Source organism: Seriola dumerili, unplaced genomic scaffold (assembly GCF_002260705.1).
Source record: "Seriola dumerili isolate Sdu_G_001 unplaced genomic scaffold, Sdu_1.0 BDQW01000378.1, whole genome shotgun sequence".
NCBI lineage: Eukaryota > Metazoa > Chordata > Actinopteri > Carangiformes > Carangidae > Seriola > Seriola dumerili.
This window is the reverse complement of record NW_019174633.1, coordinates 1,792,785-1,818,568: the sequence shown is the minus strand read 5'-3', so window position 1 is coordinate 1,818,568 and position 25,784 is coordinate 1,792,785. Positions and strand designations below refer to the sequence as shown.

At 43.3% G+C, this 25,784-nt stretch overlaps 1 protein-coding gene across 1 annotated transcript in view; it reads right to left on the bottom strand.

The window, feature by feature from the left end:
* The window catches only part of LOC111233181 (triple functional domain protein), a 70,715-nt gene that overhangs the window by 4,434 nt on the left and 40,497 nt on the right, over positions 1 to 25,784 (bottom strand). Inside the window, exons 11-54 of the mRNA XM_022760937.1 lie at positions 24,693 to 24,824; positions 23,958 to 24,188; positions 23,069 to 23,191; positions 21,518 to 21,709; positions 20,683 to 20,852; positions 17,727 to 17,901; positions 17,092 to 17,287; positions 16,252 to 16,418; positions 15,995 to 16,114; positions 15,656 to 15,847; positions 15,427 to 15,576; positions 15,212 to 15,326; positions 14,492 to 14,607; positions 14,240 to 14,362; positions 13,925 to 14,119; positions 13,686 to 13,801; positions 12,809 to 12,875; positions 12,556 to 12,665; positions 12,274 to 12,343; positions 12,001 to 12,090; positions 11,817 to 11,909; positions 11,573 to 11,684; positions 11,232 to 11,422; positions 10,999 to 11,100; positions 9,808 to 9,837; positions 8,555 to 8,697; positions 8,314 to 8,413; positions 7,939 to 8,182; positions 7,682 to 7,789; positions 7,217 to 7,410; positions 6,951 to 7,121; positions 4,086 to 4,181; positions 3,609 to 3,757; positions 3,452 to 3,518; positions 3,118 to 3,221; positions 2,948 to 3,017; positions 2,739 to 2,828; positions 2,561 to 2,653; positions 2,301 to 2,351; positions 2,122 to 2,199; positions 1,772 to 1,963; positions 1,225 to 1,405; positions 852 to 1,118; positions 250 to 758 (exon numbers count right to left, since the gene is read on the bottom strand). Coding sequence (XP_022616658.1) covers positions 250 to 758; positions 852 to 1,118; positions 1,225 to 1,405; positions 1,772 to 1,963; positions 2,122 to 2,199; positions 2,301 to 2,351; positions 2,561 to 2,653; positions 2,739 to 2,828; positions 2,948 to 3,017; positions 3,118 to 3,221; positions 3,452 to 3,518; positions 3,609 to 3,757; positions 4,086 to 4,181; positions 6,951 to 7,121; positions 7,217 to 7,410; positions 7,682 to 7,789; positions 7,939 to 8,182; positions 8,314 to 8,413; positions 8,555 to 8,697; positions 9,808 to 9,837; positions 10,999 to 11,100; positions 11,232 to 11,422; positions 11,573 to 11,684; positions 11,817 to 11,909; positions 12,001 to 12,090; positions 12,274 to 12,343; positions 12,556 to 12,665; positions 12,809 to 12,875; positions 13,686 to 13,801; positions 13,925 to 14,119; positions 14,240 to 14,362; positions 14,492 to 14,607; positions 15,212 to 15,326; positions 15,427 to 15,576; positions 15,656 to 15,847; positions 15,995 to 16,114; positions 16,252 to 16,418; positions 17,092 to 17,287; positions 17,727 to 17,901; positions 20,683 to 20,852; positions 21,518 to 21,709; positions 23,069 to 23,191; positions 23,958 to 24,188; positions 24,693 to 24,824 — 6,285 coding nt within the window. The remainder of the gene's footprint in view (positions 1 to 249; positions 759 to 851; positions 1,119 to 1,224; positions 1,406 to 1,771; positions 1,964 to 2,121; positions 2,200 to 2,300; positions 2,352 to 2,560; positions 2,654 to 2,738; positions 2,829 to 2,947; positions 3,018 to 3,117; positions 3,222 to 3,451; positions 3,519 to 3,608; positions 3,758 to 4,085; positions 4,182 to 6,950; positions 7,122 to 7,216; positions 7,411 to 7,681; positions 7,790 to 7,938; positions 8,183 to 8,313; positions 8,414 to 8,554; positions 8,698 to 9,807; positions 9,838 to 10,998; positions 11,101 to 11,231; positions 11,423 to 11,572; positions 11,685 to 11,816; positions 11,910 to 12,000; positions 12,091 to 12,273; positions 12,344 to 12,555; positions 12,666 to 12,808; positions 12,876 to 13,685; positions 13,802 to 13,924; positions 14,120 to 14,239; positions 14,363 to 14,491; positions 14,608 to 15,211; positions 15,327 to 15,426; positions 15,577 to 15,655; positions 15,848 to 15,994; positions 16,115 to 16,251; positions 16,419 to 17,091; positions 17,288 to 17,726; positions 17,902 to 20,682; positions 20,853 to 21,517; positions 21,710 to 23,068; positions 23,192 to 23,957; positions 24,189 to 24,692; positions 24,825 to 25,784) is intronic.

The window sequence follows — 25,784 nt, the reverse complement described above, 5'->3', positions numbered from 1 at the left end:
TTGAAAGTGAATCACTGAAGAGCTGAACGAGGTCCACTAGAGAGGTTTGGAACCTGAAAACATGTTGACAAACTTTTGAGAGAGGATGATGTTGAAGAGCAGTGAAGGTTGTCAGAGATGCGTAGTAGGGGACAGATTAGTAGCGCTGGCTGCAGCAGGACAGGAGACAGCAGGCAGACAGGACAGACCAGGCCTCCCTCTGCCTCGGTGTTAGTCGGAGCAGCACTGGGCAGCAGGTAGTGGTCTTACCCCGTTACTCTGGGTGGACTGGATGGACTGCTCGCTGGCCGATGAGCATGTACTCATGCGGTCTGCCTCCTTGCTGTGCGTGGAGTGCCTGTGGGTTTGGCTCCCAGATCCAGAGCCGGTCTGGATTTGGTTCGAGTTCTGGCGGACCGGACTCTCTCCTGCCTCCCCGGGAAAGGTGAACGAGCCAGGCCGGCTGGCTGGAGAGCCTGGCATAGAGCTCCAGAATCCAGATCCTGACTTCTGGCCGGGGCTGGGAGGGGGAGGAGGGAGGATGTCTTTGCCAAAGCTAGGCGTGGCCATGGGGGAGGCCATGGGGGGCACGGCTCCAGGCCGCGATTTGGAAGTGGGTGTAGAGGGCAGGGGCCCGACTGTGGCACGGGGAATAGGGGCTACAACGCTGGCAGGAGTGGGGGTCTGTGCTTGGTCCTCGGGGGCCTGGCTGGGGCGCTTGCCCTGCGGGCTACCCCCTGGAGGAAGCAGGGGAGGAGGGACAGGACGAGGGGTTGAACCTGGACCATAAGCGAGCAAAACTCACACCTCAGTCACATCTTTCATTTTGCCATACAGAACAAATTTCACAAATACAGACAGAGGTTCCATACCTGACATCTTGTTGGGGCCGTCGGGGTCGGCCCCGGGGTGGTGGCGTAGGGGCTGGGGCAGGCGGGAGGGCTGGGGAATTCTGGAGGGCCGACGAGAACCACCCTGGGGTCCTGAAGGGATGGAACTGCCCTGGGAGCTTCCACCTCCAACTCCAGGGGACGCACTGGACCCACTGCTGCCTCCACCTGGCGCTCCCATGCTGGGTACACATGAGCCACCGCTCGCCCCTACATGGTTCCTCTGATACTCTATTGGTGAGGTCAGAGCTGTGATGAGGTATAAAAGAGACGACGGCAAACATGTAGCAAACAGTTCCTTCTATAAAGAACATGTCCTGTGTGTGTTTGTGTGTGTGTTTGTGTGTCAGTGTACCATTGAGGAAGTTGCGTTGGCTCTCGAGTATCTGGCTGATCTGAAGGGTCCAGACCTCACGCACCCCTGGGTGGGAGGAGTGAAGCACGAAGGACTCTGCGGCGCCGTTGGTCGACCGAGAAGTGAGACTGAACTTACAGGGGTCACCTTCCACATTCTCCTCCAGACCCAGACAGCTCACCTGCAGAGTACAATCACAGGAGAGGTGTCAGGCGATTTCTGAGCTTTAATTGTGGTAATGAGTAAATTAGTGTAATATTATTTATTTGATCAATTATTCTTCTCTTAAACTTGCATTTTTATTCTTTTATTCTCTTTCCTTAATTGACCTACTCTTCTGTAACATACTGACAGAAGCTTAAAGGTTCACCACCTAGAAAAAGAAACATATATCTGACTAAAACTTCAAAATAAAAGCTCGCACAAACAGCAATGAAGATCCTTTTCATGTTGCATAACATGACAGTCTTTTTCTCAAAAGAAAATGCCTAAATTCCACTGGTGAAGCAGTGAGAGGAATGACTAACACACATCATATATCCATTACCTTAATGCTGTTCTTGTAGAGAAAGCCAGGCAGGGAGAAGCCTTTCTTTTTATCGAGGGGCTCGCTGAAGATGACCAGCTGCTCAAAGAGGAAGACTCTCCTCTCCTTCATCCGGCCGAGCAGACTGCCCTCTGGGTCAGACACCATGAATGTGTCCTGCAGCAAGAGGCGGCCCTGAGCCACGATCTTCCCCTGGAGAGGGAGATGAACGTTGTGGGAAGATGAAAAGATCGGTTGTGGGAGAGGAAATGTGAAAATGTAAGTTAAGTCTGGGTGAACACATGCTTTGAAGAGAATACTGTATTAGTGTAAAGCACAATTTTCAATCACAATTTAATGTAATTTCTTACATCAAATCCCTGAAGCCGGCCAACATTCATCATGTCATTACACCTTTTCGGCACAATGCACATGACCTCCACTGCTTTCTGTAAGAGTCAGACATGACCAGAAGGTTGATGGAGTTTTTGAATATGTTTTTTTCTTGATTTTAAACATTTAACAAGAGCTTTAAGTTTTCTTATCTTACCTCTAACTCCATAGACTCCAGCCCAGCCTTTTTAGAGTGTTTCAGGAAATCCTAAAACAGGAAAAAAAAAAAAAAGAGATGTGTTAAGAAAACAGAACTCAGCAATTTACTCTTTAAAAATCAGTGCAGCTTTCAGATGGCAGAGATGTATATTTATAGACGGCAGATTGGGACAAACTGTATAATAAAACGGATGATAAAAGAAAGGGGGAGCAGCAGCCGGAGCTCTGGCACCCCCTGCTGTACTGTAACACACCAACCTTGAGCAGCAGCTGGTACTTCATGATCCTCTGGACCGGCTTGATGAGCAGGTCTGTGATCTGCAGTCTGTGTCCCAGCCGCTGCTTCAGGTCCTGCAAAGACAGAGGTTAATTGAGACATTGATAGCAAGATGTTGGTTTGTAGTGTCTGATCATCATAAAAATAATGGGCTCATACCTCGAAGTAGGTGTCGATGTACTCTGAGACGATGTGCTCCGACTTGGGCTTGTTCTGACAGTACACTACGTACATGTTCAGTCTCCGTTCCTGGGTGTAGAGAACACACACAATTACAACAGGATCGAGTGTGTACGAGAAAAGCAGAAGTTGGAAATAAGAGTTGTTCCCATAGCGATATTAGTAGCAGAAATTCACTGTGGTCGAACCTGTTTGAGAAAGAGCGGTCCCAGTCTGTCAGGGTCCTCCAGGCATTTCTCCAACTCCGCGAGGAAGAAGCTGAGCAGGACAGGGAGAGCAAAGAGAAGGAAGTGAGTGACTGTGCAAGTGATTCTGATCCGAGGAAGCTCTCTATCATCTGGACGTGTGTGCCACGTACTCTTTGTGCCAGTCGTAGATCTGGTGGATGTTGCCAAACACGATTTTGTCTTTCCCTTTCATATCATCGGGGACGCCCTCCTCCTTCATCCGGCTCATGTAGCCCTTAGGACGGAGACACTCGCTTTAACAATAATTTACAACAGGGAGGCTACGAAGTTCAGCAAGTTAATCCAGAAAACTTTCATTGACATTTTAAAATGCCAGATAGAATAAAAAGCTGAGCGCAGCTCGACTTACTACAGAACCATAAAGATGTTCATATTTTCAGATCTGACAGTATAATAATGTACAACTAATTAACTAGTCCCACTGCTCATAAAGCATCAACTCACCTCCACCACCAGGCCGAGGTCTCTGACATAATCTCTCTCCGTCTCCACCAACTCCAGCAGAATGTAACTACAGCGAAGAAAGAAAGAATAAAGATGACAAATTTATAAGAATGAAAACTCTCAAAACATCACAGCGTGTAAGTAGAAGGAGACATACTGTCTCTTCTTGAGGACGCTGGTCCTGCGTTCGTCCATCTCTTCAATGGGGGAGGAGGAGGAGAGGAGGGAGTTGTCAGAAGGGTTGAAGGAGGGAGAGCTGCTGTCTCCCTGTTCTACCGACAGAGAGCTGGGTCTGTCCTCCAGAGCCTGCACCGAGAGAAAAAGGTTAAATGATGTGTTTTAGGAGAAGAGAGAAGAGTGGCATTAATACTAATTAAAATCAAAACTATTAAAAGTACTTTGATCATGTCATCATCGATCATTCTAATGATAATGAAATATGAGACTCATTTTACTTCTCAACTTAAGCTTAATGAAAAAGAATCTAAAAGTAAAACTAAAAGTTTTAAGAAAAATTCTAAGGATTAAAAAAATATATGTGACACTTGTAATATTTCGCTGTAATGAAGACCTCTGAATTCCTCTACGTTGATACAAATTTCGGATGTGTTCTTTTGTTCCTCTGTTATCCTACCATCTTGCTTTTGACCAGCTCCTCGATGGCGCTCACCAACTCGGCGGCACTGGGCGTTTCCGAACTGGATGGACGGACCGACAGACGAGAGGAGGTCTGCGACGAAAACGGAGAGATGAGAGGAGGGACGAAAAACAAGCATAAGACCCTGACAGTTCATGCAACACGACAACCGTTCCTGCTAACGCTAACTCTGCTCTTTGGCTGGTGTCAATACAACTGTTCCTACAGAGAAAATGGTGGCGATTAAAGTAACAAACTATAGTTTAGAATTGATACAAGCTTTACTTAATTATTAAAATAACACGGGTCATTTAAAGAGATCTTGCGTTAAACAGCAAATTCCTCATCTGTAAAACAGACGATAAATACTCTTATGATCTGTTTTAATGGGAAAACTTCAAGGCTGATTGAACCCATGAATGTGAACCTGCATGTAATACGTTTAGTCCATAGATGAACAGCAAAAGAAATGGCTTAATATTATTTTATGGTTAAAGGACATGCTTAAGTTTTGTTAAGATTCATTTCAAGATTAGCTTCTGTTAGTAGTCTATTAGTTTTATTATAACTGAATGAGTTACTTCAGTCATTTGCACGAGTGATGGCTTAGTGAAAATGTTTGTTAAAATGTTCAATGCTGTAATCTAAAAAGAAATCCAATAAGTAGCTTCCACTAGTGAAACCCCCAGTGCAAAGGGGTTTTAAAGCTAAAGGTTACAAGAAAGTGCAAAGAAAAAGTTCATGAACTTTAAAAAACTGTCAGTGAAAAGGTAAAAACATGAGGCTGAAAGTCGGGTGAACGAGATGAAGTTGAAGAAGTGAAATGTCAGAGAAAAGTGATGGGGAGAAGGTCAGGAAAAAAAAAGAAAAAAAAGAAGTGATGTTTGAATAGAGGATGTTTCCGTTGCTTTCTCAGGTGATGATGAACAGCCTCTGAAATAAAGAAAGGATGCTCACAGAGCGAGAATGAAAGAGGTATATGTATGTATGTATGTAGATATAGTTCAGGAGACTCTCACCCTTGCTGTGCTGTGCTTCAAGACTTTCCCCAATTAGGTTTTCTGGGTGAGGCTGTGTGCCCTTCTGGCCTCGCCAGCGTTTAGAAGATGCCAATTACTCGCATGGGTAATGAGGTTAACGCACAGAGGGTAAAAGGGAGATGAGGACGAGTGGGCAGGGCGGGTGAGGAACGGGGGGGTGGTGGTGGTGGTGGGTGGTGGGGGGGCGGGATGATGGGAAACAGGAGGGGCTATTTGAATTTTCACCTCAGTGTGGGGTCATATTTAGATTATTATCCAGGGGAGCTGCCTGCTCAGCTGACAGGATATCTTACCGACTCTCCTCTTTGTGTTTATATTGAGTATTTGTTTCTTTTTAAACCTCACTTACCGACCTCCTCCCATCCTATGAACGATAAACATGCAGGAAAAAAAAGCTGCAGTCCTGTGGTTTTTCTAGCTGGGCATCACGAAATTCTAAATATCCTCAAAATTTATAAAAGTTAGCCTTCTGAGCTTTTCTACTGCCTTCCCTCTTTATCTACATTTCCCTTCGTGCCCTTGCTCATCTGCCAGGCGACTCTCCATTACAGCGGGGTGTTGAAGAAACAGGGCAGAAAGTCCAAGTCAAAACAAGTCAAACTAAAAAAAGATGGAAGGAAAAAAAAATCTGCACTAAAGAAATGCAGGAATGTTTTAGAGTTCAGAAAAATACAAAAGTTAAGAAGAGTGACTTTTAGGGGACAGAGAGGGGTGCATATTAAAAAGAAGAAAGTCTAAAGAAAAAAAAAAAGAAAAAAAAAAAGCTGCTAGCTTAATTTCCTTTCAATCTAGAAACTGTGTAGTAACCAAGGAAAAAAAGGCTTCAGTAAGTAGCGTATAAAGCTGAAGAGTAGGGGGTAAAAAAGAGAGAATTGAAGAACTTGACCGAGGGAAGAGACAGAGGGGGGAGAGCAGGGCATTTCAGATGGAGAGGTATGGAAACTGAGACAAAGCAAAGACAGGACATAAATCAAGGTAATGCTACAGCATGGCAAACAGCAAACGATACAACCAGGAAACAAAACAAAAGAGAAACAGAAATTAGTGTCAGAGGCGTCTCCACTTAAGACGAGGAGGAGACTTGGACCTGCCTGAAACTTTTCATCGCTTTCTGCTTTAGAAGAGAGAGGGGAGAATATGATGCAACATGCCAAGATAAAATGTTATGCAATACAGAAACTAAGGAGTCACTTAAACACCGTGTCAGGAGATGTTCCTTTTTTTTTGGGGGTGGGGGAGCGGGGGGAGTGGGAGAATAAGACTTGAAATGAGCGGAAATGTAACTTTCAAGAACTAAAGATCACAACAGCAATGACAAGAAAGAACCAGTGTAAGTGCTGGATTTATCTTTAAGATAATCATCATGCTGAAATTAGAGGGACAAAGAAAAACAGCTGTTATCCTGCTCATACATCAAAAAAGTAAACACGATGTATGGTCTAATGGAAATTAACTGTTTCAGTCCTTAATATTTAGTTTTTAGCCACTGACTTGACTTGAATACTTATTAGAGATAAAAGCTGTTGCCTCGGGCTTGTTGACTCAATTTTTAAAAGCTTCAACCACTGTAAGTTACAAGAACAAACAGAGAAAATAAACTAAATTTGTTATGTGGAAATTTTGTCTGATGACAAAACAGGTAGAGTCAGTGAAAGTTTCTCTCACTTAGATTAAAACTAGGTTCAGAAAACAGTTCAGTCATAATTTTTCTCCTCTGACTCCTCTGCCTTTCCTGTCATCATCTTTGCCCATCTGTCCACCTCCGTCCCTTTTCTCTGACCCCTCTCTTCTGTACCCACGGTAACATCCTCCCTCTCCTCACCTTGTCATCCTGTGAGTCCGGCTGCAGCAGGCTGTGCTGCTGGATGGCCATAGGTGGGGGCAGTGGTACTGAGTCAGCACCTTCCTCGCCCTCCTCCTCCCCGCAGCTCTGCATGCCCGAAGAGCTGGACTTGGACAACGTGCCGCTCGACAGGCCTTCGTTACGAACCCTCTGCAACACACATGGATCGCAAAGCAGAAATGAATACAAAATACTGCGCAGAACTGCTCAGGAACCGCTCACTGGACAGAGGTGTATCCACCCACCTCCTCCACAGTCTCGTCCTGAGGTGTAGCAGCACTGTCATCTGAGTCCTTCTGGGAGCCCATTGTCATCTCCCCGCTCTTCCTCATCTCGCGGCTCTTCTTGTGCTTGTGAGCCAGCTTCTTCACGTGGCCATCTGCCTTGCCGCTGCTTAGCCGACGCACTGGGCTGGTGAGCCACTTCCGCAGGGTGTTACCTAGGAAATAACCCAAATACTTGAAGATAAACCTACCTAAACATGCCTTTTATCTGAAAGATTTCATCTACATTTTGACAGCTGAGAAGCATCTCTATCCAGTAAAATTCAGAGTACACTTCCATCAGTGCAGAGGGACTTAGTGGGAATTTTTTAGCTACTAAACAAGCACTATTACTTAACTAAAAATGGAGGATATTTTTGTGATTAAGCTGAAATTGTGACATTTTTTTAAGCAGGCACAAGAGAGAATATGGTTCAGGGATCATACCTGGTCGTTTTGGCCCTGGTGAGGTGTGGGAGCCAATGCCATGACCAGGCTGAAGCGTGGCGGACGACCCCGGCATGATGGAGTCATTGCTGCACACTGACAAAGTGTCTGTGATACACAAAGCTACTGTTAATTCTATTTTTTTCCCACATGATACAGACAAAAGTATCAAAACATTGTTTCAGCCCCCGTGCATAAAACTCCTTAAATGCCGATGCACATACACCCTCCTCCCTCACACCACATACAGCACTGACCTTTGTGGTTGAAGATGCCCTCCATCTCCATGGAGGACCTGGAATGGGCGATACAGAGCACGGAGCAGGGGACCAGGCCCTCTTGGGCTGGCGAGCGGTCTGTGGTCCTGACCAGGCACCAGTCTGGCTTGTCGTGACAGCGCTCCAGAACCTCCACCGTCTGGCCGCGCCGCACAGTCAGCTCATTGCTGTTGCTGGCCATGAAATCGTGTATCACCACAGTCAGCTCACAGCCACCAGAGAGCTGAGGGAGAGAGGAGGATCACTAAGACCTGGTCTCCACATGACACTTCTCCCAGGTACAAGGTGTAGTGATTCAGAATAATATGAAATGTGAAACAGTTCACGGTATCATCAGTGTGCGTGCATCCTCACCTTGTCGCTGTCCAGTGTGTTCTGAGAAGTGCGGGATGCCAGAGAGATGGTGTCTGGTTGGCTGCTGCCTTCACCCTGACTGTCCAGGTCCTCTCCATCCCTAAGAAACACACACACCATCAGTTAAAGGTGAGTGTATGTCTGAAACTGAGTGTAAATGAACTTCACTGTGTGCATTCCCTCATGTGCACTACTTTCTGTTCCCTTAGAAAATCTTAAATTTCAGGTGACGCATGTTTACCTTCGTCCCTTGTGGTGCTTGGCTGTAGTTGCTTTTGGAATATGAATGGGCTCCTTGAGCGCTCCTCTCAGGTGGATGGTGCGCTCTTGGATCACCTCCCTGATGTGCTTGATCCAGTCCTGCTTGTTCTCGATGCTTGACGCCTGTTAATGGTCAATGATGGAGGGAGTTCAACAAGCCAAGAGTTAAGAGTTGTCAGGAAATTAAATTCCTTTGGAAATGTTGTTTCACACTGTGTAGTTCACACAAGTCTGAATTTGCCTCTTGTCATCTCTTATCAACCTTAGTCATTTTACTTTTTTTGTGTTTTTTACAGTCCTCTCCAGCTGTGGACCTCTAGAGCAGCGGTTCCCAACCTTCTGTGTCAGCCGTTCCCCCACAGCCCTCTCAGATTAACTCAAGAGCCTCTTCATCATTTGAACTGATTTGATTTGAACTTGGTGTTATTCACTTAACACACTAGTTATATAAAAGTGGATTCATTTCTTATATAACTGAACAGTTTGGTAAAGTTTTACATTTGTGCTACTAGCTACCACAGCTACATGGCAGAAGCTGGACGTCTCACCCATTTATCCATTACTTTTAGCCATCTATGCTAACTGCTACTGCTTTTAGCTAGCATTAGCTATTTCAACTATTTGTTACTTTTAGCTGTTGATATCATCAGTTTCTACATTAGCTAAATAAATAACTATTCTATTTTTTAACTGTTTATAACTTTTATAACTATTTTAACAATGAATTCATCACTTTTAACCAACCTTTTAAACTTTTAATAAATTCGTGTTACCTTTAGCTAACTATATCAAACACTTATTTCAAGTTAGTAAATTTTAGCTAACTGCTAGGTAACTAGTTTCCATGCACTCTCAATCACAACACACAGTCTTCATGTGTTACAGCAGACTCAATATATGGAGATGTGTCTGTAATAGTATTTTAATTTCTTTTGTCAAATGTGTTGTGCTACTACATAATCTTTCCAAGTGCTCTTTGCCAACTGCAGAAAGTTTCCCCCTGATGTGCAAGTACCCTTGGTTGGGAATCACTGCCCTAGATTATTTTATAACTTTCAGCCCCACACCTGTGGTGGCACTGGGCTAAAGTGGGTTTCTGCTGTGGATCATGTCTGCCGTTAGGTTTTCCTAAGCTCCTGTTTATGAAGAGCGAGGATAAGAGGTGCAAAGAGTTTGTGTTTCAGACTTGTGAGAAGTGGCTGAGGGCTGTGTTGTGGGATAGTTTGTACTCACCATTGCTCCATGTTTGGATCCCTGACTTAGCTTTGAATTTAAAATATAGAATAGAGAATTTCACTGGTTTGGTTTTAGAAGATGTTTACATGACATTTCTTATGCTGACAAAACGGTTTGACATGAGAGAAACGCACAACACTGATAATTTGTGTTCTGACAGCCAATTAAAAAGTGTAGCAGATTGTAATGGATGGTGTGCATGTATATGTGTGTGTATGTGAACACGTGTAGTTAGTAATGAGACACACTTAATTTACAATGCACATACGACATGACTGCTTCTCAGCGGTTAGTTTGGTAGTCAATGCTCAGAATTAAATGTTAGGATATTAGCTTCATGCTGTTCCAACGGCTGACACACAAACTTTAATCCATCTGTGACAGTGTTCAACAGGAAGTTTGAAAAAAAATAGGGGATGGAAAAATCCACTCAGGACTAAATAAATGTATCAATGTTGAAATCAAATAAAAGCTTAGTTTTCTGGCAGAGGAAGATGACTGCTCGTCACTTTGGTAAAGTGGCACAGAGCCAGAATGAGGCGATTGTGGGCGTTCAGGAGTTGAATCGGTGTCAGCAGCGTTGGTGGAAGCACATCAGCCCACAGAAAGAAATTAGAGATACAAACATCCACAGAAAACACAGCCCCAGATATACAGATGTGCCTGTGTTTGTTAAGAGATGGAACGAAGCAGAATCTAACCAGAGGACAGAGGCTGGCACAGAGAGACGGACAGAGAACAGAGAGAAAGAAGAAAGAAATCAAGGAGACAGAGGAGTGTGTGACTACAGAAAGCTTCTTGGCTACCGTGAAGCTGCTCATGCAATAAAACAAGATGTCAGAGAGAACAAGGAAAGTTGAGAATATAAGAAGAGAGGCGGGAGAGGGTTGAATGAGAAGAAAGGCGAGAAAAAACTAGGTGAGACCGATATAAAGGTTTTCCAACACATTCGGCCAGCACTGGCCTTTTCCTCCCCATCAGATATTAATCCGTCAGTGACATCCAACACACTCATATGGAAGTTTGTTTGATTGCATAAGTATTCTAGAAATTAGTATTTTCAGTGTTACTATCTTGTGTTTCAAGACTTCTAAGACTTCTCCCCTGTGATTCTTCCTTTGAAAACCCATATCGGTCGAACCTTAAATGATATTTGAGAAGGAGTCGAAGAGAGGTGGTGTGTTTTACCTTGAGCACAATCTTGTTGTCGGATGTCGGGGTGCGTCCCACCCATAGAGCAAATTTACAGGGGTCTCCTTCAACATGCTCTGTCACCCCCAACTCTGATGTCTGGAGAGAGAGAATAATAATAACAGAGTACAATGGCCATCTGAGAAACTCTCGCTACATTTAAAGTGTGATTTCTTGAGACAATGGAAAAGACAAACTTCAATACGTTTATTTGACCATCATTTACTTACAAAGAGTTTGCTCTTATAGATGTATTTGCTCCTGCCGTTTGAGTCCTTGACCTCCTTGCTGAAGACCAGGGACATCTCAAACAGGAAGAGGTGGCGCTCTCGACCCTTACGGATCAGAGTCTTTGGATCCCAAACCTGGAACGACTCCTGGAGGATGAGCTCGCCCTGGGACTCAATGTTTTCATCAAAACCTGAAGGAAGGAGGGGATGTTGGCATGAAAAAAACATGTTGTTGCCTGATTTATGTTGATGGCGAGTTATAATTTGATTAGAGGTAAACATTCAACAGTAAAGGAGTAAAATCACAGCAACATAAATAACGAATAGAGTGTTTTCATCACCTTCCAGCATAGAGAGGTGCATGGCATCGTTGGCTTTCTTAGGAACACTGAGCATCACCTCGAGGCCGTCCTTGATCTCTCCTTTACCTTCTTCACAGCAAGTCAGCAGCTCCTAAACACACACACACAGACACACACACACACACACACACACACACACACACACACACACACAGCAGAAACCATGACGACAGGAACCGTAGAGATGGCAACCACAGCAGTGTGACGTGGTCAGGGGGGCTACCTTGAGCAGGAGCTGATACTTGGTGATTCTCTGCACAGGCTTGATCAGGTAGGAAGAGATGGAGTTGGCCAGTCGGTGCCTCTGTTGAATTTCCTGTCAACACCCACACAGAGACGTGATGCGATCGCACGCAACCGACGACGACAAATCCAGTTTCTTTTTAATGACCACAGGTGATACTCACATCAAAGTAGTTCCCAGCATGCTCCAGGATGAGCTGGGTGGAGTCAGGTTTGTTCTTACAGTAGTTCACATACATCTGGAACTTATCAGCCTGGAGGAGGAGAGAAAGTGTTTGAAGGTTAAGCATCTTTCATGAAGGTACAGGCATTCAATCATACTTAAAACCTACAACCTGTAAGCTAAATATGTAAAATAATTTTTGCCAAATTCCAGAAACATTAAGGAATTATGCATCTAAATCTCCATTGACACAGTACAAGAACATAACACATACCCATGTGACGAAGCAATGGCCGACATCCTCTGGTAGCTGCTCGTACTTCTCCAACTCTTTAAGAAAGATGCTGACAAAACAAGGAGAGAGAGATGTGAGAAACAGCAAAGTCACAAAAGCTTTATTAGATGAAAAGTGTTTCCAAAATGAAAATTGGATTTTACTTTAATCCAGATCTGATGTGTATCTGATGTGAGACCCTGTGATAGTTGCTTGCAAGGCTGAAAATTTCATTTAAGATAAAGCACAGAGTGACTAAACTCCAAAAAATGTGTTTCTTACTTATGGTGGAATTCATAAAGGTCCTGCATGTTTCCAAAGATGATGTGCTCCTTGTTGATGATTCCTGGAGGAATCTCCTCAACTCCACTGGTCATCTCCCACAGGTAGGTCTGCACCGAGACAAGAAAAAAAAAAAGACAAAGCCAATCAAAAACTTTGACAGGGTTCTGATACATTTTCACATTTTCGTGTGTTGTTGCACAACTTGCACATGAAACAGGTTAACAGTGGTGGGTTGTGAAGCTGAACTCACATCCATGCACTCCCGCAGGTCTCGCACGTAGGCTTTTTCTGTCTGAATCAGCTCTGCCATGATGAACCTAGACACACACACACACAAAAAGACACACACATGCACAATATTAGCAATTGTCATACTGTCCTCATCCACACATTGATATATCACCATGCCGATAGCTCCCTTTCAGCCTGTCTCCTCCGTCCATTTACGCTAATGAATAATGAAAGAGTTACAGGCCATAAAACTTGGCCATAAACCAGCCACGAATGAAGCAAATCACGCTCATGATTTGTGCTGCTCATATAAAATGACACAGTCTCCTTTTCCTGTACACTACATGTAGATCCATTTGTTCTCTAGTGGAGCTTGACTGTTGTGTCTGCAGTTCTCGCGCTGACACAGCAGAGAGGAGGGTGCATGGAGGGGGGAGGTTTAAATCACACAAATCCATTATGTATGTACGTTTACACTGAACGCACTCAGTCTCTTATTCAGAGCCGCTTACAACTATTCAGAAAGTGGAGGTTCAGCACTGACATTGCTGTTGACAAGGACACTGACGAGCACAATGAATGACCCTGGGAACATTTTAGTAACCGCTCGGGCCGCTCTGCTGCGAAATTTGGGCGCAGAGCCAGTCATTTAATTTCTCGTGCTTTGCGGCAATAAAACATTTCCAAGAGGAGGTAAAATGCTGTGAAAATGCTGGCTAGCTACTATTTGTTTAGTTTGAAGGCATAGCACGTAGTGCTCACAAGTGCAGCTTTTTTACAGTTTTATTGGCACAACCTTTTTAATTTACTAAATTATTCTCAAGAAACAATTCTGTTTGGAAAAAGCCATGTCTGATATCTGAAACTGTGACGTTAACAAGGAAGTGGGGACGTACTCCTTTCTGCGCGCCGACTTGCGCTTCTCCTCGTTTAGCTCATGGGCGGCATCCCTCAGCTTGACCTCTGACCCTGGAGCTGTGGCTGGGATGATGTCCAGCTGGAGATCCTTGCTCTGACACAGAGAGAGGCAAAGTAAGAGATTAAGTGATTTCAAGAGACAGACTACAGAAGTGAGAGCATGGATTGGCCGGTGTTCTGCACATGTAAACTCCTGACAAAGCACACGGCCACTTACTGCCTTGTTGGAGTCCGAGGAGATGCCCAGGGCTTTCTCCAGGCTGCAGCGGTACTTGTCCATGCGCAGGGAGAAGTCTCGGTACCGTTTGTCCACAGCCGTCACCCATTTTTTGATCTCGCCGGCGTGACTGTGGCCTTTCTCGCAGAAGCCGTCGGCCAACTGGATCAGCAGCTTCACACGCTCCTTAGTTTGCTGAAGAAAAGGACCAGAGAGAGAGAGTTACATGTATGCACACGGATACGCACATTAACATGATTCTTTGTGTGTGTGTGTGTGTGTGTGTGTGTGTGTGTGTGTGTGTGTGAGCCTAACCTTGGCTGTGATGTGGAAGTCCTCATGCTCCTTCAGCAGTTCCTGTGTGTGGTGGATACTCGAGCCAGTGGAGGTGTGTGTGGACAGGTAAAACTCCCCAGTGTCGTGAATCCACTCCAGAGCCTAAACACACACAAAGGATACAGACAGTGAAATGACATGACAACAGAGAGTGCTACGTGTGTTTACTCTCTGTCTTGTTTCAACCTAAACTGAACTATGTGTTCATGTTTTGTTTTTGTTTTTTTGTACCTGTTTGGCGCTGCGTTCAAACACCACATACTGTTGACACTGGTCCAGCCGTCGTTTCCTCATGGTCCAGAAGTGGAGAACACGATTCTCTCTCTGCAGTAGCTCGTTGAGGATGTCTGAACACGAGAGAATCACAGAAAACACTCAGAATTCAGACATTCAGCAACATAACACGCAGTGTAACTTACACACAGGCAATACGCAACAAGAACCCAGATCTGTTCAAGAGCTTTTCTGCCTTTGGATGTCGGCAAGAGAAGAAGTGCTGAAGACAGAAATAAGTTATCAGTCATGTTCATTAACGTTACAAAAAGTGGTAATTTGTACAGTGGTTAAGTGTCATATAATAACTGATTGATTAATTAATGAATAGTTACTCTGCTGTGATATATTTTGCTGATTTTATAAATTAACAAAAACTACTCTTTACTATCATTCATATGCATTGCTTTTGAAGTAGCATATGCACAACTATCACTGGATGCAGGGCTCCAATTGAGTAGGATATTTTTGCTGGGGTCCCCGGACCCCACTTTAAGAACCACTGACAGAAGAGTTTGGTATCACTCGTTATTACTTATTGTTGTTTTTTTTTTTCCAACCATTTATCTGTAACGTACCTGTTGGGACCTCTCTGCTCGCCTGCCAACTGGTTTTCACTCACTCTCAGTTCAGTTGTTACAGCTGAGGTAAATGCTCAATGCGTTTTCTGACACTCACTTTTAACCTGCTGTTCTGGTGCTTTGACGTGGCTCAGCATCCCAGGCATGTTGACACTGTTCCTGTGCATGTACTTGAGAAAGACATCTGCATTTCTTCTGGCCAGAGTGCATGCCTGATTCAAAGATTAACACACACCTTAATTAGACATGCAACTTGAAACTTTGCTTCGGTTTGATGCCGACTTTGTGTGTGTGTGTGTGTGTGCGTGCTACCTTGAGTAAGGCCTCCTTCTGCTCCAGGTGTTTACTGATCATGGGGGTGACATGGTCTGTTTCACAGTTGGGTCCCAGTTTGTCGGCTCCTCCGCACCAGTCCTCCTCTCTCTTGTACTCCTGCTCCAGGCTCTCCAACACACTGCACACCTGAGCGCACAAACACACTCAGTCAGTTGTCTGAGAAACACTGAATTGTGTTTTTGTGGAATTGAGTGTGGTCTCCTACCTGTTCAGATGTCTTGTAAAAGGCCACAGAGGCGTTGACCAGCTTGAGTCTGTCCTCCATCTTCAGCATGAGCTGCTGCCAGTGGGAGGCCACGCTCTCGGCACAGTCTCTGATCAGGTCCATGTCGTAGTGGTTGGCCTGGAGCAGAGCCTCTGCCTTCTGCTGAACCTGCAGAGCACTCTGGTGGGTTTTCTGTAGAGAAGGCAAAAGGTGGAGAAAGGAGGAGGTTAGAATTACCAACAAATAATGAGCAATTAACAAAATAAAATCCAGCTTCAGACTTTGGACAGAAAACAAAACTGAGGGAGAAACTGATGGGACAAACAAACACTATCTCACCTCAATGGCATGTTGAAACTGTTCATGCTCTCTCTGCAGTTGTTCGGCCTCCTGCAGGGAGCTGGCTGTTATTAGACCAGCGTTTAGCATTGACTCGCCGTTACGAATCCAACCCAGAACCTGGAAAAACAATGGGAGCTGTAATAATGTCGCCAACCTGAGACTTTATTTTGATCAGTTTTTTTTTGTTTTAAGAAAAACTTGCAGATATCCTAGCATACTGTAGTTGCAACATCTTGGCCTGCAGGTGGCGCTACCTGTTTGACTTCAGCCTGCAGGTGTCTCAGCTGGACGCACTGCTCCAGATGCCTGCGGTGCTGCTCAGCGGCTAAGTCCAGCTCTTGCTGTTTTTCATGGAGGAACTCCAGCAGGTCCTGAACTCTCGTGGCCATGTCGACATCCCGGTCACACAGGAGCTCCACCCCTGCGGGACGGACAGACAATCACATTAGCTCTGGATGGATACACACAGCAGACCTGTATCTATGCTAGCTGCATTTCTGTCAAACTTCTGCCATGAATCTTGCAAATGAACTTGAATCACTTTGACCCATTCTAATAACTCCTCTGTGAATAATATCATCAGTATGCTCCGATACACGTGACGTGATGTAACCATTCCTTGTGCGGTTTTAGAGAGCACCTATTAGCATGTGAGATCACAGGTGAGTTATTATGGTTAGCGAGTGGGCGCCTCTCATCACAAACACTGACCGAATCCGACCCAAGACACCTACACACTATCAATATTAAACTAATGTAGCCAACACAGAAATCTGTGCAGCAACAGTGAACATGAGCTGTATCCTGTTTTAACCCTCAGCTGGATGATGACTGATGACTGATGTGGCAGGCAGATGACAGTCAAACATCTCTTCACTTCACCACTTCATACCTCACATGACACTTGAGATGTAATAGATTCTGACAGAGCAGTGTCACAAGAGGGCAGACGCACAACAGCTCATATAACTTAAGACTGAAGTTTGTTCTTTTTAAAACTGCTTTCTGACAATGATTTGTTCTTTTTAAAGCACCGGTGGCTACCATGGATGGCATTGTAACTGCATTACAGAGTGTTGGGGGTGTGTACTCACCAGAGGCCTGGACTTCATTGACGTACTGCAGCAGCTCCTGTCCCTGGTGGATGACATCAAAGGTGAGGTTGTTCATGGTCAGAGCCTTGTCAGCGTGGTGCTGCAGCCGCTGCTCGGCCAGCGTCAGGTCCTCCGTGTCAAAATCATTCATCTGACCCGTCAGCTCCTCGTTCCACGACTCCAGGTCAGAGATGATCTGAGGAAAGGACAAAAAGATTGTATTTGTCAGAGGTCACACACACCTTGAATATTTATGTACAATGCTGTAAGGAAACGGAATTGATTTAAAAACATTTTTTAAACAATACCTATAGTCACTGAAAAGTCATTAAGCTTTCTTGTGGAGGGTGTGATTGTCACAAACTGAGAATGAAGCACTAGAAAACTCAGTTTTGCATGGGGACAATGCATTTGATAACACTTGATATCATACGACACAACATATTGATATCATATGATATCAAAACATCAGGTCTGAATGGAAGATTATTTTCATTTCTTTAGATTCTGCTTTCTGGCCTTGCACCTAGCTCAGGAAAAGTATAATTTCATTTCAGTGGTCTGCTCAAAATGTCTTCGTTTCAACACCAGTCACTTAAACACACACACACTCCCCTCATCCCAAGCAGACTCACGTCAATGGCATCCCTCTCGAAGATGCGGAGCTGCAGGAAGAGCTCCAGTTTGATCTTCCTCTCCTGGAAGAGTTCCTCCATCTGGGCCTGGGCCTCGTCCAGCTGCTGCAGGACGCTCTCGATGTGGTTGATGGAGCTGTTGTGGGGCGTCTTGTTGCTTGAGATGGCCGAGTCCCTGGAACAGAAACACACAATTAAGAAATAAGCTGTGAGAGGCAGAGCAGTGCACTTTAATAAAAACAGCTATAAAGATACTTTCGGGCTTGATGCCAAGTGGACTTAGCTGCTCTTAAAATTGCTGCATAGCTCAGCCTGCAGTGGCTGATTTAGCTGTAATATAGCAAACCAGCAGATTAGAGAAGAATGGCTGATTGAAATTAAACGGGAGGTTATCCGTGAAGGAAAATAACCCAATATAACCTTAAAAATTTTAATTTCAAAACTTAATTTTGGCTTTTTAGGTTGTGATTTAAAAACCTGGTTGATATATATTTAAGTTCCTTTTTTTTTTTTTTTTTTTACTTTAACTAAAAAAACAAATACAAAGTGTTAACCATTCTGCTCTCTTACATCTAAAAGAAACATGGGTTAAAGAAGGAAATAATACCAATGTATAAAACAAGGGTATAAGTGACTATAGATGTGTACTGTGCTAAAATACTGTATCAACAATTATCAACATATAGACACTAGATATTTAGTCATAACTTTCCTAAAACACTTTGACACACTCAAAGATTAGGCAGAAACTTATCCACCTAGTTTGTGTCTACATTTATAATTACATTTTAATTTACGTTATTACACACATCTTTCAAAGTAAGCATCCATCTCTAGCTGTAATATTACTCATGAAATCTAATCTTTAAACCTTTGCTTCCACGGCTTCAGAGTTTGGTAGAGTTTGTTTATTGTCTATTAGAACCAGACCTCTGAGCATGTCATTTTTATTTTTATCCAACATGTCTGTAGAAAATTTCCCTGGAACAAGGTCAGAGGGTTCGAAAACATATGTCTATATTTAGGACAGATTTTTATTTCAGCCTTTACTGTCTCAAAAAAGATGCCATTTGGGACAGCTTCAAAAGTATGAGCAAAAATCTCCTGTTAGACGACATTTTTTTTTTATTATAGCATTTACCTCTAATTCCCATCTATTCTTATATCATAAATATCTCTTGTGTCTGGAGGAATCCTCTCGTAGATACATATCACTTTTATTGAACGGATTTCATTTTGGTATTCCAGGTATTAGATGGTGTTGCTTGTTCATTATTTTATTTTACATGTTTTTTTTCTAAGCCCTGTTTCATATATCTCATATTCATATATATTTTGTGTACATTTTAAATAAATATATTATACAAATGATGATTATATTTTCACATCCAGTGTGAAAGGTGATTTAATGAATGTGTGACAAAGTGTTGCAGCAGAATCGTTTCATCCTAAAAAGACAATCAGAGTAACACTGATCAGCAGCATCGTTCAATACAAACAAAGTACAACACATCATATTGATCATACTGGAGGAGACTAACAGGGTATGGCTGATACATGGATCTTACTCCGGTCCACACAATGTGCACCACAGAGTCTCAAGGGTGCAAAGTGAAACAAGTCGAACAGATTCTGATTCATCAGCCCGACAGACGCACACCTGCATGACGCATGAGCAGTGAACACACAGACGCCAGTGAGGCCTACGAGAGGCGAAATATAAGCAGGCAAAGACAGCGAAGGTCAGACGGATTCTGATTGGCTTCAGGTTGATTAATCGGCGTGACAGATGCACTCCAACAGCCAAATGCACATTCATGAACGCACGTGTGCACACGTACAGTACAGTCACTCTCTCTCTCACACACACACACACACACACACACACACACACACACACACACACACACACACGCAACAGGTGTGTAGAGTTACAGTTGCCTCCTGGGCAGACTGTCACACAATTAGACACGCGCTTATAAAAGCAGACTTATGTAAGAATTCACAGTGGAGCCAATACACCAGGGAGAGAGAGGGATGGAGAGAAAGAGGAAAACAGAGAAAGAGAGAAGGAGAGAAAAAAAAGGGGGGGCGGATGAAGAAGGAGGAAGAAGAGGGACTGGAACATCCTCTGTTTAAAAATAGAGTTGGAGAATGAGGGTCAACTGCATCCACCTCTCCAACACCTTCTCCCATCCTCTCAGTTTTCTGTTTTCTGGTTTTCAAGCATCTCATTTCTGTCTTTTCAAAATTACACTGACAGACTGTTTCATTGCATATATTTAGCTCTTTTCACTGTTTACACATTAAATCCAAATCTGTGCATGTCTTAAACACCCTGCCAAAGCTCTATTCAATATCAATATTCAGTGACACAAAGACTAAAAGTTGATTAAGCAAGCAAAAAAGTTTTTTTATTTACATTTTTTCTCCACTAATTTGTTCAGAGTTACTACTAATCTTCTGCTGGCCACAACATGAGCACTGGTATCTGGCTTTCTGTCGCTGCTGCTGGCCTCTTTCGTTACTTGTAGTTTAGATGATATAAATGATCAGTTTGGGTCGGTTTGTTGGTTTTTACTCGATGGTGTCTAGATTTGCAGATGGCTTCAGGCTGCCTTCAGAGTCTCAATACAGCTGAAATTGAACCTGGTTTCACATCACTGTTAGAGGGGGAATACCAGTTTAAGCGTTTCATGTTTACTTCTTTGTAGTTTTTTGATTTTGCTGCAGAGTTAAAAAAAAAATACAGACTGTTACCGCACATAGAAGAAGAATGTGTCGACTGTGAAAACAGAAATATAGCTGAAGAGTGACCTCGGGAGCTTGATTAAAAGTACAAAATAAGTAATCTCAATAGACTTCACTCTATATGCCTCTCATTTGCTTTTGACAGAAAACCACTCCTTAATGCTTTGCTCTGGTTTAATCGTTAGTAAGGTGTATTACTCTTTACCTGAGCTGCTGGATGAGATCCTCTCCCTCCTTGATGACGTTGACGGTGACCTGCAGCGTGGTCTGCTGCTGCTGGCCGAAGCGTTTGATCAGATCTTGGACGGCCTCCACAGACTCTGCGTAAACGTCATCCAGCAGCTCCTTCTGAAGCTCCTCCAGCCATGTCCAGAGCTACAGGGGGACAGGTATTAGAATTTTTTATTTATTTTTTTTAACTTCAATCAGTTGACAGCACAGAGTGTTCCTGCGCCATGCTATGATCGTTTCTGTAAGTGTCATACATATTTTATTTAGGTAGGCTTGTGTGAAATCTCATTTTTATCATTTAGAAAAATGCAGTACACCGTCGTCGTTTGATGGACTGTGCACTGAAGCCAACACTAGACTGCACCTCTCTGTCTGGACACAGAATAAACACAAAAATCACACTGTGGCTGCACCGTAACACGTAAACAACCAGTTACATGCATTTTCCATTGCTTTCATATTTACGAAAGATGTTTATTGATGGTCCACTGACTTCAATCAATTCTTAATCCCTCGCCTAAAACTTTAGTACAAGCCAACACTTGACACTTGACCTTTACCTTCACCTTAACCTAATCCTAAATCTAATCATACATTTTCCTCTTTTAAAAGGTGAGAACTTTAGGCAAATGTTCTCAGTTTTAATAAGTGTCCATGTCTATGTGACTGGAAGAAAATCAAACAAAACACATATTCCATTTTATCTGGTTATTATTTCCCTCTTGCTCAGAGAGCTCTGTGAAAGCTCTCATCCACACAAACACACAGCCCACCATCCACTTCAGCATTATGTCATCCTCCCTGCCTACCTCTTTGACGTGCGTGTGGAAGGCGACAGACATGTCCAGCAGGACTTTGCGCTGCTCCACGCGGCGAACAAAGTCTTGGATTCTGTCTTCGAGCTGGTGGGCGGCCTGGTAAATCTCCTCTGGGTCACACTCTCCCGTCTGGGCCAGCTGCTCGGCCGCCTCCAGCAGCTTGTCTGCATTGGTGTACGTGTTCTACACCGAGGACGGGGGACAAAGACAGAGATGGATTGGCCCAGGAAGACAATGTAATGCAAGCAAAAATATATTATATTTTGAGGATGGGCAGAGAGACACAGCAGAGGCACGGAGAAAATGAAAACAGGATATGCAGAAGACACAAACACTGATAGAGTCGGTGATAGCAGAGCTGAGCAGAGATAAATACTGAGAGGAAATAGAGAGAGTGTGGGTGAAGGTGATATAAAGAGGAAGAGAAAGATTCTGCAGAAACAAATGTTATATTAAAGGTGGGATATCAAAAGGCTGATATTAATATTTTCTGCTGACATTCTGGGCAAGTATTCTATACACAGCTCTGGAGGAAGTTGTCAGATTTTCTTTTAGTTAAGGCTTAAGCTTAAAGTAGCAATAATGCAATATAAGAGCACTTCATTAGAAGTAAAGTTATATATGATATTATTGGAATGTTATTACTGATGCATTAATATGTAGGTACCGATTTACTGTTGCAGCTGGTGGAGGTGAAGCTGAACCATTTTATATGTTGTTGAGCAGTTTAATCTCTGACAGTGCATTACATTTTATGTGCCCGTCATATGTTTTGTATGTAAATTCGTAATCTGTAAAATAACTAGTAACTAAAACTATCAAATAAATGTAGCAGAAAAAGAGTAAAATAATTCCCTCTGAATTGTCGTGGTAGGAGTTGCAGCTAACACAGCCTTTAGACCATAATGTAAATGTAAAAGGTCATGTGGTGAGCTGCCTGGCATTTCAGGCAGGTTTTGGGGAAACAGCTCGCAAGCCTGTGTAACTTTATCTTAAAAGCAGCTACTACAGCTACATGTGACATTTATGGAATAATTTAATGTTAAAACAGCAGCACAAATAGAGAATAAAGAGTCATAAAGTGAACTACTCAGCAATGTCTATCTAATATGCTAACATCATGAAACATTAGCTAATAAGTTTTGGCTAGTTCTTTAGCTAACATTAGCTAACACTAGCCACGAGCTATCAGACCATGAAAGCAGAAAAAGCCCCTTGTGTTTATTGAACTGAACAAGGCCGCATTTTACTGCTAATGAATACAACTTTTCATTTATAAGAGGACAAATGTCTTATTTCTTCCTTCAAAAGTTACACAGCCTTGCTTTGAAATATAATTGCCTAAAAACATCATGCTACTCCACAATTAACTGAATTGATAAAATAGGGAAAACACAAACTCGCTTAAAATTTTAAGATTTTAAAATTGAATAAAAAAAAACACATACTGATATTTGTCTGATATTATAGAATGATAGTAAACCACTATAAACAGCGTGGCCCTAACAGAGAGTGACAGAAATAGAAATGGAACTGATCTACCTGCGCCACTTCCTCAAAGTCTTCATGTCGTTTCTGCAGAGCTCGGGCTCGGTGCAGGGACTTTCCCACACCTGTGTGTTTGCTGAGGAAGGCCTCACCGTGGTTTTCTATCCAGTCCAGCACCTATGCAGCGAGACCACCGGTCCACAAAGTTAGACACACACTTGAAAACAGGCAGCCACAAGGGGGCACTCTGATAGTGGCAGTTGAGCCACAAGTGATAATCAAAAGAGTGTTAAAGAGGAGGAGGAATGACCGAAACAATGATCAGTATTACAGGAGGTGTTGCACTGAGCCTTTCTCCTCACACTCCTCTCCCTTCTCTTAGTCCTTCACAGCATTAATAGATGAACAGCATCTGCATGGACATATGACCCAATTCAATTGCCATAGCAACAGTTGCCATGGCAACATTCTTAGGAATGCCCAGGATTTTTGGACAGTAAGCAACTGTATTATCATATTGGACCATTTGATTATGGCATGCTCATTATGCTTGTTTTCAGGCCTTTATTATGCAGAGAACATTTACATTTCAGGCATTTATCCAGTGTTCCTTTCCACAGGAAGGCATGATGAGTGCAGACGTAAGGTTCCAGCAACTTGCTCAAGGACATTTTGATAGGAAACATGGCTGCTGCTGGGATCAAACCCTCTATTAAGAGTACAATCCTTCTACCCAGTAAGCTACCCTGCTATTTTCAAATTACTGTCTGACCCTCTCATGTTATGCTGAAAAAACCTGGCAGCAGTTTGGTCCTTGAATTATCACGCGTTTGAACAAATGTGTGCATGCATATAAACAAAAACATATACACAGTATTTGTGTGTGTGTGTTTGTGTGTGTGTGTGTGTGTGTGTGTGCGCGCGTGTGTGTGTGCGCGTGTACCTGTTTAACGTCCTGCTGAAAGACGCAGAGCTGAAGACGTTGGTGCAGCCGCACTTTGCGGTGCTGCCAGATGTTTTCCAGCTGTCTCTGGTGGTGAAGCACCTCGTGGATGATGTCCAGGACGTGGTGCACCGCTTTTGAGTAGTTTGCTGATGCTGTCAGTGAATCAGCGCTGCCTGGGGTCAAAGGTCGCTGTAATTTGTCCAACAGGGCTTTGCCATCTTGGCTCACCTGAGGTTAGAAAATTGATTGCAATACACAGAGATGAGAGGTATGAATTTGACTTAAGCTGCAACAGCTGCAAGAAATAGTGAGGAATACACTCAGAGGTGATATCTTGCACCGTGCAGTAATACTGTTAGCGTAAAAGTAGTCATTTATTTTAAATTAAATTTGTTGTACTGTGCAGAATTTGACTGGAAAAAGCTTTTATTTTGACGATGCAAAATGAAGATGCATTTGTCAGAGACTGTGAAAGGAAACTTAATTTTAAAAGTTTATTTTCCATTAACAGAGAGAAGTTGTGTGTGAATTATATTCTAATAACACAGTAAATGTCACTGCAGTGTTTTGAAACTTAAGTAACAAGGACATTATTGCAAATGTTTCAAATGTTGAACTCAAGTTCTGTCATGAATTTAAAGGCATTGCTGCAGATCCCAATGCTATGGACACATGCTGACTTCATTCATTTTGCATATTTTATATCTATATAGGTATTTAGTGTGATGTTACCTCAGAGTAAGCAGCAGTGATGTGTTCGTACAGGCCTTGGTGATGGTGAATAGCGTCTTCGAGGTCCTGCAGCTCAGATGGCAAATCCACCTCACCGCACGCTTTACACCACGAGTCCACGTTACTCATGTACTGCCGGGGGAAGAACCGCACACTCACATTAACACAAACTGTTCCTCGGATATAAAGCATTTCACATAGACGCATCATGAGACGGTGGTGATGTATACATCCTTGTGCTCTTCCCAGGAGTCACATGTTAGTCAGGCATACCTCGACGTGCATGAATTCGCCTAAGGGAGCATTTTCTTTACTATTCCTGGACTTAAACATACAGGAATGTCTTTGCATGTGGGTATGAGCTCTCTTAAGACTTTTCAGAGGAATTATCTACGGCTGAATGTGCTGTTTATTGGCCTTTGGTGACTTCCAAGAACTGTCTCTACCCCCCCCGTGGGAGGGAAGGGAAACAAAAACAATCAGTGAGTCTAATCTCAAAGAAATATCAAAAAGTCGAAGTGATTTCCATCTCATTATTGCCTTTTAAACATCTTTCCCATGATAGCTGGAATGAGATACAGGAGTAGAACAAAGCTTTAAAACGAGCTTCTCTGTATGTGTAGAAAAGAAAGGGTTGGGGTGAAACCTCTGGAAAAAAAAGAAAAAAGAAAAAAAAAAAAGAAGCTGTTCCTATTTCGGCTCACAAGCATGAAAGGCTGGTCTGATGACGGCAATATTCCAGGTCGGAAAAGTCGTACCACCCATGTTCCCTCGTTGGGATTCTGCTTGTGTGCTTTTTCAGCCCATGAATCATTCCATAGTGGTCCGACTAATGAGCACAGACAGGAATAAACAGCAGATAACAAATGCTTTACTTACATTGTGCATATGTTTATGTAAATATATGTTAATGCAATGCACATGTGAGGCTTTTATAGATTTAATGAAGCCAAATGGGTATTTTACAACCCAGAAAGGGTGTGCCATGTGTGTCCGTGTGCATCCATAAGCACAGTGAAGGTCAACACCTCAGCGGGTTCCAAAGCTACATCACTGTGGGTTTTACCGAGTCCAGTTCCCACCAAGCCCTGA